Source organism: Labrus mixtus, chromosome 24, assembly GCF_963584025.1.
Source record: "Labrus mixtus chromosome 24, fLabMix1.1, whole genome shotgun sequence".
Taxonomy (NCBI): Eukaryota; Metazoa; Chordata; class Actinopteri; order Labriformes; family Labridae; genus Labrus; species Labrus mixtus.
Genome location: NC_083635.1, coordinates 11,322,781 through 11,341,550, shown reverse-complemented (window position 1 = coordinate 11,341,550; position 18,770 = coordinate 11,322,781). Strand labels below are relative to the sequence as shown.

The 18,770-nt window shown below is 43.6% G+C and overlaps 1 protein-coding gene across 1 annotated transcript in view; it reads right to left on the bottom strand.

Moving 5' to 3' along the window:
* LOC132959673 (fibroblast growth factor 14-like) overlaps nucleotides 1-15,477 on the bottom strand; it is a 50,415-nt gene extending 34,938 nt beyond the window's left edge. The window contains exon 1 of the mRNA XM_061032864.1: nucleotides 14,064-15,477. Coding sequence (XP_060888847.1) covers nucleotides 14,064-14,736 — 673 coding nt within the window. The 5' untranslated portion in view covers nucleotides 14,737-15,477. The remainder of the gene's footprint in view (nucleotides 1-14,063) is intronic.
* Nucleotides 15,478-18,770: the final 3,293 nt, after the last annotated feature.

Sequence of the window (18,770 nt, the reverse complement as noted above, 5' to 3'; positions counted from 1 at the left end):
GCAGAAAGGGAGGAACAGATGTGGGTGGGTGTTCCCCAGACAGGAGTGTGAGGATAGCCACTCTGAAGCGAGCAGGATGAGTCATAATTTACACTCAGACACCCGCCCACACACACACACACACACACACACGCTAACACTGAGTCACAGACACGGGGGAAGTCCACTGTTACCTAGGTAACGAGCGATTAGTGACGCAGGTGGATCTCCGAGCGGAGGGGAGGAAACACCTGCTGAATGCTGAGAGGACGACACACAGACAGACAGACAGACAGACAGACAGACACACACACACACACACACACACACACACACACACACACACGCACACACACACACGAACACACACACAAACTGTTGCTGACCATCTTCTCCTTCCCTTGTTCCCTTTCCTCTAACCTCCTTTCCTTGTCTCTTCACATCTTGTCCATTCTCTTTTTTTCATCTCCTCATGACCTCTTCTTTCCTCTAACCTCCTTTCCTTGTCTCCTATCCTCACTGTCACCTCCTATCCTTGTATTATTTCCTTGTATCCTTTCCTCTTGTTTTTTGTCTCCTATGATCTACTTCCTCCTTTCCTTTATCCTCTCCATTTACTATTATTTAGTCTCCTGTCCTCTCGGCTCCTCTCTCCTTTAATTGTTTGTCTCCTCTCCTGTTTGTTTTCTAATCTCCTTTCTATGTCTCCTCACTCCTCCTTTCCTTGTCCCATGATCTCTTCTCTTATCTCCCCCTTCGTTGTCTCCTATGGACTCTTCTCATCTTGTCTCCTCACCTTTCATAATCCTTCCTAGTGTACTTATACATCTCCTTTCCTTGTCTCCTATGGTCAGCTTTCCTCCTCCCATCCTGTCTTATCTCCTTTCCTCGTCTTCTCGCCTTCCCTTTCATCTTCTTCCCTACTCGTCTCCTCTCTTTGTACCATCACTAACTCAGCGGGGAGGAGGAGAGAGGGAATGGAGGGACTAAATTATTCATTCACACCCCCTCCCTCTCTCTTTTCTTCATGTCTGTCTGCTGTCTCTGGCATCTTGAATCCCCCTCCTCTCTTTCTCTCCTCCTCATACCTTCGTCTTTCTCATCCCAGATTTCCACAGCATGCACCATGATCTCTATCTCTACGGGGTATCGGGAAATTCCCAAGGATACAGTATATGTATCACAAGAGGAGGCAGAGTTAAACATGTGAAATGTGGTTTTGTTTCTCTTACAGAATCTAAACATCAGAAAGTAAGAAAAATAGCTTCAACATGCGAAACTTTCCAAATCAGGAACAAGTGAGTCTGACAGCGAAGCCAGTCGAGCAACTTTATAAATTAAACTTCTTTGTGCAAATTTAAAGCTTTAAAAAATTGATCAAACTCACCAAACAGTCACTATCCAGGGAACTTGAGGTTTAATTTAGTAACCTAGCAACAATCCGGGCAGAGGAGCGCTCTGACACTGAGGTCATGATCGCTGGCCGTGCAGCCCTCGTGGACACAGGCCCTTAAAGGTCTCTCAGTTGATTTAGACTTACTTACACTAATGGAGAGATGTCAGAGTGGGGGGCTCGTGCTCCTCTAAACACCTCACATATTTACTATTGATCCTCTTTTGAAAGCTTCCTGTTTTGAAGCCTTTGGGGACATTTGAAGGAGAGTTTCCTGAAAGTGTCGTTCTAATAATTCTGCTGCTGTTGCTGCTTTGAAGTGTGAAGTCATAACAGTGAAAGTCAATCTGTGTTAGTCATCCCCTCCGTGACCGTCTGCTGGATGTTTCTAAAAAAATAAAAAACTGTCTACTCTTGGCACATTTCTTAGGAAAGTATTCTTATAGATTTTTTGGTTTTCCTCCATTTTGGGATCTTCCCACTGAGGTCAGAGCGGCTGCTTAAGCATGAGGGTTTTTTAATCAGTCGCAATTTTCAACGCTAAATGATGACAGATGAAAATGGGAGACGTCTGCGTCAGACTGCTTACATAATCGCTCCAGATCTTTCCCCCCCCCCAAAAAAAGTCTGAACCACAGACAAAGACGAGAGGAGAGGAGAGGAGAGGGAAGAAGACGGGGAGAGAGGGGAGGAACTGCAGGGATGGGATGGGGGAGAGTTAACAGAGACAGAGGAGACAAACGCTGCAAGCAGGAGTTTGATGAAAGGAGTTTCTGAAAGTCTGAGGAGGTGGAGGAGAGTTTGAAAATATGTTTATATAATGTGCAAATGTGGAGAATGTAAAAAGTGGGACAGACTGAGCTATAATAAGACGTTTTCAGCGACATTTATCTTAGTTTATATTATATTTCACATGCAGCTACAACAGTAAAGCAAACATCTTGAGGCTAAAATGAATCTAATACATTAGACACAGAGAGAAAGGACAAAGGTATCATTATTTTTGAAGCAGTGTGTCAAAAGCGCATTATCTAAATCTCTCTTTACATGGATTACACCGTGCAGTCAGTCAAGTAGTCTGAAGCCTCTTTATCCCTCTCTATAATCCAAACATGTCCTCTCCACTTAACCTGCTCTTCATGGCTGCAGTTTATACCTGACTGCAATGAGGCTGCAGCTTTCTATGGAATATGATCATTTCTGGGAGAACGGGTGGTACCGCTTTATTTTCTGGACTGTCAGTGAAACAGCTTATTTCTACCTACCTCGTAAATCTGTTTTAAGTAGGGCCGCAAACTATGGAACTATGGTGGTGAAAAGTGTTAAAGGAGGCAGTCAGGGGAGATACATCGGTCACACACTGAACTTTCATCCAAGAGACCAGGGTTCGACTTCTGTGAAATAAAAGTCAAGGTTGCGCACGTATGCATGCTGCACAGCTGCGTTTATATGTATGCAAAACGATGCACTTAGACTGTAAATGTTAATGGATGAAGCCTGAGTGACGTCACCCATCAGTTACTGCAGGGAGCTTTGGAGGCTCATCAGCAGCAGCCGCCGCCGCCAAGTTGGAAATCCTGTCTCAGTCTAACTTTCAGTCGACATAACGACAGGCTGAGAGCTGGAGCTGAGGCGGGTTTTAAGCCTCCTTAGAACTGTTACAAAGCGCCCGCCTGTCAATTAGGTCGACCAGGCGCCTAACTCATATCGTTCATAAAATCTAAACTGATGCGTTATTAAAAAAAATCACCCTGGGAAGTGTGTGCAATAACTAATCAGACCAATATCGTTGTTTGAACCAGCCTCAAGTGGACACTCGAGGAACTGCAGTTTTTTGCACTTCCTAATTTTTCAACACCGGAAGTTGCTGCTTGATTTCTACCAGTATTTAAGCACTGTACATGAATGCAGCCCTTCTGTCTTTCTGTATAACAGCCCTGTGTTTAAACGCATTGAATGCAATCAAATATGGTGGATGTTTAAAACGGCCGTCCTCATAAGTTTGATTTTTAAAATCTAAAATAACTCTTTGAACACCTTGGTGCCGGTCCTTTCAAGTTGGTAAGTTACACTCATGAGCTTCCCCTGGAAAACCCCCGCGACCGGGCCATCGTCAGAGAAATCTAATACGTCTGTCAATACTCGTTTGTGCACTCTGTCTCTGTTATGTGCAGTGATATGGATCTGAAAGCTCTCACAGTGAGAGGAGAATTAAATGGTTTCACATTAGCTCCGCTAAACCACAACTCCCAGAGGTATTTTCCAGTGTAACAGGCCTTTCATGAAGCATCACAGTGGTTTAATTCTCCCGTCTCTGAGTGTGTGTACACCACTGTAACCTGCTGATCTCGCTGTAATTAGTCCGTCGTGTCTTGAGGGGGTTATTGTTTGATTGCATTCACAACACACTGAACACCGCTATCACAGATTAAAAACATAATTAACACAACGTTTGCATGAAATAACACGACAGAATTGAAACTGTCTGCTCCATATTTCCAAAAAGAAGAAGTTTAAAGTCAACTTTTTACAAATGTAAGATCCTGTTTGCACGGCCGACTGAATAAGACACTCAATTATTTCTGAATAACGGGAAGAGAGTGGGCGGGTTAATTATACGACAAGTGATAAAACTTTGTTAGGCTTTTAAATCTCAACAAAGACAATTTTCTTTTTATTGCAACCCACATTCATTCACATGCTGAGCAAGAACTAAACCCTTTTGTCTGAGCGGAACAATTGGTTATTATTTTAGGCTGTTTTGGTTTGAAGACGCGTTAGAAAAGTTAGTAAGTAAGATGGCGGATCGTTGGAAAAAGGATGTTTGCACTGCTATGATTGAACAAAGGAAGTCAAAGAGGCTGGAAAGAAAACACTCAGCAATTTAAATAAAAGCTTTAGTAACTCAAAAAGGAAGCAGTTCTGTTCCAAGCTGTGTAAAAATACAGATTAAGAGTGACACTTCAAGGTACATGCGCCATTTGAGGAGGGGTACACCCACCCTAATCTTCAAAAAATACTTATTCTCAAACTTTTAGGATCGTCTCCATTATTTAGAGAAATTTAGAAAGCAGGAAGTCTCTCTCCTTCACAGTCAGTGTGATCGCTGTGACCCCCCTCTTTGCCCCGGTCACCTCCATTCAGCTCAGCAGAGTTCAGATACAACTTAAGAAACCCACTCCTCATCACATTCTTCTATCTCTCACCATCACCACCAGGGCCTATAGACTCCATCACTGACAGCTGTATAATACAGTCCTGCAGACAGAGGCGACAGAGTGACGCCTGACTTATCAGCTGCTCTGAGAGTCAGTTCATGTTGTTAAGTGTGTTTCTCTTTATCACCAGCTGTGTCAGAATTATGGCGTTTTGTTGGGCTCAGGAATATCATTAAAGTTGGTGTTGGTGTTGGTGATGATGTACGGTGGCTGGGAAGTGCAAAACAAAATTACGAGATGTGAAACACTGAATTTGGTAAATTCCTTTTCCGTCAAGATTCTGTCGTTTGTAAATTTGTCTCAGCGCTTGTAAGGTGTTTCACATATTTTACACAGTTTTGTCCTTTGTAAAAGTGTTTTTGGTTTTTTAATTTTGTTTTAAATTTTTTTTAAATGTTTTTCAAAATGTAAATTTGTGTCAAACTTTGTAAAAGTGTTTTTGGTTTTTTAACTTTGTTTTAAATATAAAAATGTTTTTCAAAATGTAAATTTGTGTCAAACTTTGTAAAAGTGTTTTGCACTTCCCAGCCATCGTAATGTTGCCATAAAGTGTAACATCATGTGTTTCCTTGTTATTTTTTTATAACATTGTCAGTCATATTAAATTCCAAACAAATGTTACTCAACTGGAAAAAAAACATTCAATGCTCTGAAAACTATTTTTGTTTGTTTTACACTTTAGGTAGTTTCAGCATTTCAAGCAACCTCCAAACATAAATGATTCTATTTCCTGTCAGTCATGTTTCCTGCAAACTCTAACATTAACTTCAGACAACTTTTGAAAACTTTCAAAGACAGAATTGGTGTGTTTAAGTAATAAAAAACCCTAAAACAAGTTGAATTAAGTGAATAAGTAATCCCATCTTACCTGCTTCAGTTTTGCCCAAAGCAGCCTTTATTCTCCTCTCTGCTACGTTCAGTATGAACTCAAAGTCCATAACTAACTAACACACACCTGCTGACATCAGAACATTCGACTCCTGTATGAAAACAAACCTTTTAAATTCACAGGGTCACAGACTTACACACAGACACACGCAGTGAGTGGGACCGATATGGCGATTATGTCATGCTGGGCTGTCATCAAGCTAAAGGTTAGCGCAGATGAGCTAAGACTGAAAGTGGGCTCAAGTGTGTTTGTGATGGAGAGGCAGAACCGAAGGAAACAGAGATAAAGAGTGAGAGCTCGTCCATGATGTCACCTCTGTTTATTTTTACACGTTCAAAAGATAGATTCACTTTTTTACAGGACAGACTGAAGGTCAAAAATAAAACTACTGACGGGCTGGCGGAGGAATATTTGATTTGAACTTTTAATTTTACAAGAGTGTAACCGAGACCGAGACAAGACAGAGACATTTAGGGGTCGAGACCAAGACCAAGACCAAGACCAAGACAAGACCGAGACATTTAGGGATCGAGCGCAAGTCAAAACCAAGACCAAGACCAAGACAAGACCGAGACATTTAGGGATCTAGACTGAGTCAAGACCAAGACCAAGACCAAGGCAGGGGGAGACTGAGACCAAGACCAAGACCAAGGCAGGGGAAACCGAGACCAAGACCGAGACATTTAGGGATTGAGACCGAGTCAAGACCAAGACCAAGGCAGGGGGAGACTGAGACATTTAGGGATCGAGACCGAGTCAAGACCAAGACCAAAACCAAGGCAGGGGGAGACTAAGACCAAGACCGAGACATTTAGGGATCTAGACCGAGTCAAAACCAAGACCAAGACCAAAACCAAGGCAGGGGGAGACTGAGACCAAGACCGAGACATTTAGGGATCTAGACCGAGTCAAAACCAAGACCAAGACCAAGGCAGGGGGAGACCGAGACCAAGACCGAGACATTTAGGGATTGAGACCGAGTCAAGACCTAGACCGAGACCAAGACAGGGGGAGACTGAGACCAAGACCAAGACCAAGGCAGGGGGAGACCGAGAACAAGACCAAGGCAGGGGGAGACCAAGACATACCGGAGACCTGAGTGCTCCGAGACCGGAACAAGACCGAGACATTTAGGCATCAAGACCGAGTCAAGACCAAGACCAAGACCAAGGCAGTGGGAGACTGAGACAAGACCATGACCAGGACCATGACCAGGACCATGACCAAGTCCATAAAAAGGGGCCCGTTAAGCCCAGAGAAAGGAGCCTTCTGCTGTGTGTGACTCTCAGACCTCCAACAGTTTCACAGTTTTGAAGAGTCAGAGAGGGCGAGAGTTGTTGTCGAGGGATTCTCTGCTTCTTATCATTCAGTCTGTGAAAACACTTCTCAGCCGAGCCTTTGATGCCCGGCTGCTTTTCAAGAGCACTTGGAAAAATAACACTCAGCACTCACTCACTCTTGACAGAAACCTGGAGCGAGAGCTGTCCAAACACACACACACACACACACACACACACACACACACACCTCCTTCCTCACCTTTCCTCTGTTGCTCATTACTTCATTTAGAAAATTACTGTTTTCACTCAGAGTCGCACTAATCAGCAGCACCCGCCTTTTTATTTCTTCTTAGTCTGACACGATTCAATCTGCGCCTGTTTACTGAAAAGTGTTTTGCAAGGTGGATTCTGGGTGATGGTTCTGCACAGAGATGTTGGAAAAGTTTTTTTATGAGTAATCCCAGTAATCCCAGTAATTCCAGTATCTTTAACACAATTTTAAAAAACGTTATCGCACACAAATTTAGGAAAAGGAAAAATGCACATGAGATCGTTTTTCTACGTGCCAAGTTCAGTTAGGTTTGTTCTGATTATATAAACGACCTGAGTAACTGCAGTGTGTGTGATTAGCTGACAGCTCGGGAGTGTGTTATACATGTGTGTGTGTGTGTGTGTGTGTGTGTGTGTGTGTGTGTGTGTGTGTGTGACGTACATGAAAGTTCAGTAAAAGCAGACAAAGTCATAAAGTCTTTCTGCAGAGTCAGTGTTTGGACAATGAGGCCATGAGCTAATGAATGCAAACACACACATGCATGTACACGCACACACACACACACACACACACACACACACACACACACACACACACACAGGGAGCATATAAGTACTGCACCAGCACCCTCCATGTGACCTTAGAGGACAGACATCACGTTGAAGTGTGTCACTTTTTTGTCAACTCATCACCTTTGCACATTGTAACAGCACGCACACAGAAACACACACACACACACAGAAACACACACACACACACACACACACACACACACACACACACACACAGTTCATTTTTTGCAAGCTTGAAAAAAACATGATTTATTTTCATTTTGAAGGTTGATTTCTGCTTAATTAGTTTCTTGGCAGGTTGGAGACTAAAATAGAATCTAAATATATTTCGTTTAATAAATAATTTGCAGTGTGTGTGTGTGTGTGTGTGTGTGTGTGTGTGTGTGTGTGTGTGTGTGTGTGTGTGCGTGTTTTTCTTGCAGAGACAGATCAGAGTTGGCACCAACCCCACTGCTATACTCCAGTGCTTGAATAAAATATAAAGTACCTTAATGGCAGCCCTCCAGAGAAGGTGAGCAGTGTGTGTGTGTGTGTGTGTGTGTGTGTGTGTACCTATGTGTGCTATAAATGGTGAAAGTCTCTATCTGGGTCACCCCACGCGGGACAGAAGACATCGAGTAACATTGCTCCTTATTCCTTTTAAGAATGAATGATACTGATGCCGAGTCCCATTAACAACCCTGGAACTCCATTCACACACTTTCAGATATTTGTAAGAGAAAAACGCTTCTGAGTGAAGGGACCTCTGCACATTATAGCACAAGAAGAGTACCAACTGTACCCGTCTGTAACCATCCTTAAAGTCTGAGTCTTTTGATTTAACTGCATCAATTCCAATATTTAACTGATCTCACTGACTTTTACTGATTCATAAAACCTACATTTAAAATAAATAACTGTGTTTAAGCTAATTCAATAGGTGTATAAATAAAAAGGCCATGAAGAGAAGAGACGCACTGGTCCACTTTCTTTTCAGTTTCATGCATGTTCTATGTTTGCTTTCTGGTAATTTCATGAAGTCAGACAGAGAGATATTTACTTTTTCTTATTAACCAACCAAACACCTGTGAATGATCTCCTGACAAAACCTGTGTGAGTTAAACACGGTGACATTTGCTTTACTTTTGGTCTGAACTAGAGTTGTAGTCAAGACCACACAAACCTAGACCAAGACATATCCGAGACCAGAGTGCTCCGAGACCGAGACAAGACCAAGACATTTAGGGATCGAGACCGAGACAAGACCAAGACATTTAGGGATCGAGACCGAGACAAGACCAAGACATTTAGGGATCGAGACCGAGACAAGACCAAGACATTTAGGGATCGAGACCGAGACAAGACCAAGACATTTAGGGATCGAGACCGAGACAAGACCAAGACATTTAGGGATCGAGACCGAGACAAGACCAAGACATTTAGGGATCGAGACCGAGACAAGACCAAGACATTTAGGGATCGAGACCGAGACAAGACCAAGACATTTAGGGATCGAGACCGAGTCAAGACCAAGACATTTAGGGATCGAGACCGAGTCAAGACCAAGACATTTAGGGATCGAGACCGAGTCAAGACCAAGACATTTAGGGATCGAGACCGAGTCAAGACCAAGACATTTAGGTATCGAGACCGAGTCAAGACCAAGACATTTAGGGATCGAGACCGAGTCAAGACCAAGACATTTAGGGATCGAGACCGAGTCAAGACCAAGACATTTAGGGATCGAGACCGAGTCAAGACCAAGACATTTAGGGATCGAGTCAAGACCAAGACATTTAGGGATCGAGTCAAGACCAAGACATTTAGAGACCGAGTCAAGACCAAGACATTTAGAGACCGAGTCAAGACCAAGACATTTAGGGATCGAGACCGAGTCAAGACCAAGACATTTAGGTATCGAGTCAAGACCAAGACATTTAGGGATCGAGTCAAGACCAAGACATTTAGAGACCGAGTCAAGACCAAGACATTTAGAGACCGAGTCAAGACCAAGACATTTAGGGATCGAGACCGAGTCAAGACCAAGACATTTAGGGATCGAGACCGAGTCAAGACCAAGACATTTAGGGGTCGAGACCGAGTCAAGACCAAGACATTTAGGGATCGAGACCGAGTCAAGACCAAGACATTTAGGGATCGAGACCGAGTCAAGACCAAGACATTTAGGGATCGAGACCGAGTCAAGACCAAGACATTTAGGGGTCGAGACCGAGTCAAGACCAAGACATTTAGGGATCGAGACCGAGTCAAGACCAAGACATTTAGGGATCGAGACCGAGTCAAGACCAAGCCAAGGTGTTTTGTTTTCCAAACTTTGCAAATCAAATCAAAATGTATTTAATTGTATGTAAAGTAAAATTAAACTGTTTTTCTACCAACAAATCAGAAACTGAACTTTCCGAGTCTCCCTCAGACATTCTGATTCATGTTTAAATCCATTCACACTAAACAAAGCTGTATTTGGCCCGGTGGACCTGCCTCATAAATTGTGCAATTTCAGAGAAAAAAAAAAAAAACGCCAACAAACTCTGAGTCAGCAACACTCTGCCTCCTCGGCGTCTGCAGCAGGTCCATATATCACCACAAACTGCTGTGTGTATCACACATAAGCTCACATATAAGCACTTAAAACGCCACTGAAGAGAGTTCATACGTCTCCTTTAATTAGAAGAGAAAGTGACAGCTAAACCGGGCAAGCTGCTAGAAATCTACACGCCGGGCTGCAGGATGACGGGAAGTGAGTCTCTTCTCTTAAAGATAATGTAAAGCAGATCTTATTTAAATGACTTCTGTGTGTAAGATGTTACTACTTTAGCCAATAAATGTAACATGAACTATGTAGTCTTCAAGGCGATGGAACCGGAAGGGCTGAAATGCTAATTCATTTCCGGGTTTTATGACTCAATTACAAAAAGACCTGAAAGTTAACGAGCTCCTCTCATTGGATGCTTTCAAGAGGATGTGAAATGACTCATCAGACATATTGACTGTGGCTGTTCTGCCTGATATATTTATGATTTAGGCCCGAGCATTTTTTCTGAGTGTCTTTTTGAATTCTTTCCAATGAGTAGAGAGCTTTAAGGTTAAATTAACAAAAATACATTTCATCAACTTTGTTATCAACTTAACTCAAGGTTCACCTTCTAGTTCCCTTCAGCACACCTTGTGCCTTTGTTTGATATGTCAAAGAGAAATTTAAAAAAAAAAAGCTTTGGTATTTAGAGTAGGGAACTGTTTGATGCTCCAGGACGTTGAGATGTTTGTATCTTGGTTTCTTCAGTCAAGAATGATCGTCTTGTCGCCTTGAAAAGACTGAAAGTGATAGGGATATAACAAAAAACATTTCATCTTTAAGTCCGTTCACGGCACAACCAAAGAGGGAGTTTTAATCCTGCAGGGTGAAAGTGAGTTCAGTGTTGTTTCTATCCCTGCATGTATATCACAGGAGTGCACACGTCCTCTCCAGCAGCCTGCTAGCTTCAGGCCAATTCATCAAATAAGCCAGGAGGAGCACAATAAAAATGAATTAAAGCATAAACACTGAGCCCAGAGGACATTTAAAAACACAAACACTGTTTCTGTGTGTTGGCAGGCGCTGAAAAGAATCTCTGAACATTTAGAAGCGCGTACAACTGTTGAGCTCTGTGGAGCAAATTAGTCCTTTCACCTGTGCCAGCACATCAATATTGATTGTGTTTTCTTTGTTTTCACCTTTAATCTGCGAGATTAGAGGTTTATCTGTGGAGCTAGAGACGCCCCGCTGCAGTGTTTTCCCACGGATTACTTTGCAACCACAGATGGCAGACGCACGCCTTCTTTTATTGAAATGCTTGTGGACTAATTAGAAAAAAGATTTCTCAAGAAAAGCCGAGAGTTTATAGCTTTAACTTTCATATACGCCTCTAATCTCCAAGTGTGTGTGTCGCTTTTACACGTCAGCGTCACCAAACGGAGGGACAGTGCTTTGTAATCAAACAGCTGAAAAAAATGACTCTTCAGCAGTCGGACACAAAGAGAAGACGCAGCATTAATGTCTCTGACCTCATCGCTCCGTCACAATATTCCCTGCTGACTGTTTTCTGTCTGCACTTTCTCAAATATTTACTTTTTGGAGAAAGATTACGATGTTAATGAACAGAGAAGTGTCGGCATATTGAGACTACTGCAGGACAGGAATTCACTTTTCTAACACCACGTTCCCTTTATCTAAGTTCTTCAAATTCTTGCCCAAATAGGTTTTAAGGCTCAGAAGAAAAAGGAAATATTGCTCCAACCCTGAAACTATTTTTTCTTGGGCTTTATGTGCCTTTAATGGCGAGATAGGACAGTGGATAGAGTCGGAAATCAGGGAGAGAGAGAGTTGGGAATGACATGCGGGAAAGGAGCCACAGGCTGACACTATTTTTTTTAATTCGCTTCATAAATATTTGCCAAATTTCACAGACACCACGTCGATGTTTTTCTACGATGTGAGGCTGCATGTTTGGAGAAACCCTGTAAAATCAAGACTAGCTCACAAATGGATGACTTTGGAGAAGTGGTGTACTGTTCCTTTAATCAAGGCCTGATGAAGTACCCCTGATCACCGAGGACTTAGGGTGATAGCCTGGATATTCAAAACAAATTATTGTGACTCTCAGCCTGTAGAGAGGAATGCTCGCTGGTTCGACCCCTGACCTGCGACCATTTGGTGCATGTTAACCCCTAATCTTTCTTTGCAAAGAGTTTCCTGTGTCTCTGCATGCTGCCCGATGAAAGGGTTAAAAAGAGAAACACTGTTGTTGTGAAAATAGCACACATCACTATGCATACTAAACTTTTAAAACAAAGAACAGCAAGGTCTGTACGACTGTCTCTGTGACATCCAACATCAAAGCAATACTTTTTTTGCAATCTGCAAAAAGGAATTAACATTTGCTTCTGTCAGTAGGTAAAAAATATGTATCAGCATGTTCTCTATCCGTCCATTATCTACGTGTGTTTCTGGAGAGCTGGAGCTGATTTCTGTTTTCACTGTAACAGAGACATGTTGGATGAGTCGTCGCTCAATCACAGGGTCAATATTTAGATTCAGCTACTAACTGAACAAGCATGTCTGTGGAAGCTGAAGATACAGGGAGAACATACAAACTCCACATAGAACCAGTGAGACAACAACCAACAACGATGCACTCCCAATGAGAATCAAAACAGCGGCAGAAAAGATCAGGTGGTTCCCCTCAGGTGTGGAGATATGTTCTCGCTCTTATAGTAGTATATGTTCATAAAAAACACAAAGTCTGACTCTGAAAAAGTTGCCTCACTTGTGGCCTGCAGCTGTCCTCCACACAATGTGGCCGGCTCTCTGCTGGTGCAGTGTCAATATGCCAATAGTGTCAACAATGTGCACTTCCTGTTGCAATGCAAATATCAATCTGTGCCCTCACTCAGTCAGAGTGAGGAGAACATAGTGATAACTATTGAGTGGGGTCAAAGCTTTTATGAACCCTTTGGAAACGGTGTTAATATAGCTGTTACTAAGTGTTTAAGTGTGGTCTTTTCAAACTCTGACAAACCCTCAGTTGAGTTATCTTTAGGCATAAGGCGTCATATTTTCATGCTCCAAAGTCTGGACCCTTCAGTGTACAGATGCATTGTAAACTTGCCATCAATGTGCACTTCATGACGCAAATTAAATCTCAACCTCTGCCGCGGCCTCACACAAAGAACAGAAGACAAACAAATCAAACTTATGGGTTCAGAAAAAGCTGATAAAATCAAACTGTTTCTGCGAGAACTAAAAGACCTGTTGTTGAGCTAAGATGTAAATAAATGTGTTTTTTTGCAAGTAAGACATTGTGAAAGAGTTTGCTTGCAATAGTGTCATCACTGAAAACAGCTCAGAAAATGAAGCAGACAGGTGTCCCAACTCGTTGTTTGAAGCTCTATGTGCACAAATCCAACTTTTCTGACGTGTTGCTTGTGATGATCTGACTGTAAAAAGTTGCATTCAAAAATGTATAACGTGTAAAATCAGCCCTGCATCAAATTGAGTCTGCAGCCAAAAGAAAAACACAGTTTCTGTTCCTCCAGTTGAAGTCTAAATAAGACCATGTGCTGTTTAATCATGCAGGTTACTGGAGCCTGAACGGGTCTACATGCTGCATTAGATTTGATTTTCTGCAGCATCTCTGCCACGCACAGGACGCAGGCACTCTTTTTCTCACGCACTTCCACTGTAGTCAGTTTCTGTGCTAATAAGTTATCTCCTCCTCCCCCGATCATACCCCCCCCCCCTCCTCCTCCTCCTCCTCCCTGTATTGCACTCACTTGCTGCACAACTGCGATTGCAGAGAAACACCAGCAAGCAGTCGAACAGTGCAGTCTCGAGAGGGAATCCACGCACACACACGCAATAAAGTCTATTTGTATCACACCCACACGCGCACAGAGACACACACGCGCGCACACAAAAAACTCACCAGTTGGGTTCTTGTTTTTCTTGAGGCTCCTGCCACAAAGACACTGCAGCATATGCGATCCTTTGCTGAAAATGTTGTTCCAAATAAACCGCATGGATTTGGCCGAGACAGGGGAGGAAGAGGAGGAGGTGGAGGAGGAAGAGGAGGTGGGGGACGAGAGGCGCTCCGGATGCGGCAGCCTAAAATTCACCCATTGCAAGGGGGCTAATCCGCCCCCCTGTTTGCATGCCAGCAGAGCCGGCCAGGTGTTGGACTCAGTTCGGCGGTGCTTCGGCCCCCCAATCTGCACCATAGACAAGAATAAGAGCAGGTAGCCCGGCTCGTCGCCCGGTTTCTCGCCCGGTTCCCCGACGAGCCCAGAGAGCAGCAACCGCAAGTATTCCGCGTCGGTGTCGTCCTCGTGCGGCAGGAAAAGAGCAACCGCTGCAGCGCTTTTCTCCGCGGTCTCCGCCTCCGGCTGCCCCAGCGGCCGGTGCTCCTCAGCGGCGGAGGAAGGGTCGCTGCTGCTGCTGCCGCCCGGCCACCGCGGCGTGAAAAGCCCCCTCTTCAAACTGCGTCGTCTGCCGCGCGGCGCGGAGAGAGGAGCGGCAGCGGCGGACAGGCATGCGGCGGCGCTAGCGTGAAGTCGGCGGTACGCGGCAGCTGTCGGCTTCTGCACAAAAAACCATTGCATATTAGTGAGGATGGCAGGGGTCGGTGCGTCCGTCCGTCCGGGAGGGGGGGAGGAGGAGGAGGGGAGGGGGCGCAGATATACCGGGAGTCCGTCAGAAAGTCGGTGGCATCCCTGTTTCCTTACAACAGACAAGTGCTGCAGCAGGGGGGCTCCTTTCCAAACACACACACACACACACACACACACACACACACACACACACACTCACTCACACACACACACACACACACACACACACACACACACTCACACACACACACACACACACTGCACACACAGGCTGGGTGCAGGATCCTACAGGAGCAGCAGAAGCGCCGGCTCTCTGTTCTGTGCTGTGAGGTGGTCTGTGGTCAGTGGGAGCGCGTGGAGCGGGCAGGTGAATCACTGCAGGGAATCTGAGCTCGCGCCCACTCTGTGTGTTTCTCTTTTAAAAAGTCTTTATTAATATTTAACCCGCGTGTCGGCCTCCACTTCTCAATAATCCATAAGCTCCAATGCGCCAAGATACCGCTGTCTGTCTGATCCTCCTCCTCCTCTTCCTCACCTTGCTGATGAAGAGGAGAAACTGGACTTCAACACTCTGCTGTCTCAAATAGTCCGGAACTACAGAGAAGAAGAAGAAGAAGAAGAAGAACAAGAAGAAGAAGAAGAGGACTGGCTCGTGCTCCTCTCGCGCTCCTCTCGTGCTTCAGCAGCTTCTTCAGCAGCGCTCGAGACGACCGACGGCCGGTGGGGCGCGAGGAGGTGCACTGACTATCTATACCCAACAAGCGACTAAGTCAGAGCAATTCAACCAAACCGCTTTTCCGGGTTGCCCCTCCAAAATAAGAGCATTTGACTTTTTTTTTTATCAAGCACAAATTCATGTTATAATTCTATTCTTACAGTTTGTATTTATTTAGACTAGTGCACCCCCCCCCCCCACCCCCCCCCCACACACACACACACACACACACACACACACACACACACAATCTATTTAATGTGTTTAATAAGCATTATTATAGGTCTTTCTACAAATTGGAAATGGTTAAAGAAATCAATTGGAATAAAATTAGCCCCATTCTTATTTGTGAAAAAAAATCAGAATTTAAAAACAACAACCCTCCCTACCCCTCTTTCTTTTTAATTTATGTCTTCCCTTTCATGTTGATTTCTTAAACTCTTCTTATATACATTTTTTTTTAAAAAGCCCTCGGCTTTTATTCTGAAGGAACCCCTTTATTCCGTTTTTCTCGTGCAGCGTGACGCAGCTTGACAGACAACTGGCTTCTTGCAGTTACGTAGACACGTGGTTCCCACACCGTCAATATCTGGACTGACTGGAACCGTAACCGGCAACATTTAGTGAAGGGGGTGGCGTCACTGACATATAGAAGAAATCACCACAACAACAACAACAACATACCTCATACTGAACTGCTGCTTTACTTTGTGTCAGAAGCGCCAAACCCTGTGCAGAAATGTGGACACTGAACGCTCACACCTGTTGCATGACTGCCTTGTTATACTGGTGTGAAACCAGTCCGGCTTGTCAGATACGGGTTTTTTTTTAACTCGTTTAAAAACAGTAAAAAAAACGAATAATGTTTATGTTTAGGGAGGAAAATAAATGCTTCTTGTTCTCTACATTCAGTGTAAGGAAACAGAAATGCAGACTGTCTCTCTCTCGTGGCAGATCAAACCGGAGCTGTAAAAATGCTGCAGTGTTTTCGGGAGCTGTCCGCGGTGCTGAATCCACAAGTGGCAGCTCAAACTCACGCTTCATCATCACACACACACACACACACACACACACACACACACACACACACACACACACACACACTCACACACACACACACACACACACTCACACACACACACACACACACACACACACACACACACACACACACTGAGCGCGGGAAACCCTCATTAACACACAACCTCATCGCTGTGCTGACATGCGTGCGGTGTGTGACATCACAGGCCCGTGACACAAACTGAACCCACATGGAAAAGCAGCAAACAGAGGTAAAATCAGATCACGTTTCTTTGTTTAACCAGAAGAAGTCTTGAGGGATGTCAGTGAATGAGACTGATGATTAAATAGAGGCTGCACACACACACAGCATCAAGTCCCTCTGAGTGCTTTTGGCTTCTTGAAAGGCTTTTTTAAAACACAACATCCATCCTCCAGAGACAGCTTTATGGCTCATTTGTCTGTGAAGCAGCCACTTTATAAACCCCAAACTGCAGAGAGGAGAAGGGAAAGACTCGATGTTTGCAAAGTAAGAACAACCCTTTCTCTGAGCTCACATGGAAAATAAAGGTTTAGACCCGGAAAATGAAGAAGCTAATTCAATACAACAAAGCCATGGAGTCTTAAAAGAGAGCAGGACTTTGTGTTTAGAGGAGAAACTGAGGGAAGCTGTGAAGTATTTCTTCCTCAAACACGTTTAAAACTCTTTTAAAGAAGATGATCTGATGTTAACCACATTTCTTGGTTTTCTTTTGTTTATAATTTGCACATTTTAGTCTTGTTGATGTCGTGTTTTTAGCAGCATAAACGTTATTTGTCCGTGTTTTTATGTAAGGTCTTGACTGTGATGCAAAGGATTACTAAAGTAAAGAGTCTATCCATGCACACAGATGCACAACCACCGCCTGACATAATACTTGATGTGAATTGTGCGATATACAAATGGTAAGGTGGTCGAAAGAGGCGAGAGAACATCATGAGGATGAAGTTAAAACTGAGGAGCAGATAGAGTCACACTTGTCAGGAAACATGATGGATCACTAAGTTGTGTTTTGAACGAGTGACAGAGGGATGAAGAGAAATCAAATTAATTTCCTAGAAATTGTAAATCTGTAACATCCGGCGTGCCACATAAACCAGAAAAATTCTCTAACAGAAGCTTTTTTTTTAAATATATTTTGCCTGATACTAAACAGCCAACTACAGCTGTGTTCATTTCAGTGTCAGATATTTCCATTTCTTTTTAAATTGTCTGAATGAAATCATCCCGCAGCACAAACTACCGATTACAGACACACACTGAAATCACTCTCAGCAGCCAATGAGTCCTGGATAATGATCCTCGCTAACAGCCACTTCTCCTGCTCCTCGTGTGTGATGTGACATTTATATCATCACACACACACACACACACACACACAGAGAGAGAGAGAGTCATTACTGCAGGGCGACGGGCGCTAGTTTGCTCACGACTCGTATTGTTTGCAGGAGCTCAAGGTTGAAGCATTCAAACGTTGTCATCAGCGGGGAGAATATCGTGTGTGTGCACAATGAGCGCAGCTGTGTGCGGTTTTTTTTGTCACAAAGCAAAAACCGTAGCAGAAAAACGAGGGAGGAAGAGTAGTAGGAAAGAAGGAAACATGAAAGTAGTGATGTGCAGGAAAGCAGATAAAAACAGTGTGGGAGGAAGAAGAGTGCAGGATAAACACAGAGAGCAGGAAGCTTGAAATCCATGAAACAGAAACGAGAAGAGAATATAATTACAAAAACCTGCAGAGATTATTCAAATCAGAAACTAACTTTTCACTCTGTTATTTTTCCATTCGCTCCAGCAACACTTGTATTAACGAATTAGAACTTCGCGTTTTGGATTGTGGCCTTCATCAGGGTCAGGGGTCAACTTTCCATTTGTTTACATTTTTCAGGGAGGTAGCGAGCACAGGTGAGGAAAAGGATCGACACAGCTAAGAAATGCAACATTTTGCAATCAGTACATGCACACTCCTTATCCATCTTGTGTTATAAAAAACGTTATCTTAATTCTGCAAAAGCATGTTTACCTTTGGCAGAGTTAAAGGATGAACACTTGGCATTTTAATCTGCGTTGTAAATAAAATAAAAAAAACGAATATTGAATAGAAAAAGTTGTGTTGGCCTCACATCCTTCATCGAGTGCACCAGAGTTTTGATTTGAAACATTTCCCTTACCTGAATTGAATCCCTGTCCTCATGGTAAGAGAAAGAAGAGGAAACACTCTCTGTAGTTTTCCTTTCAGTTCCTCATCTGCAG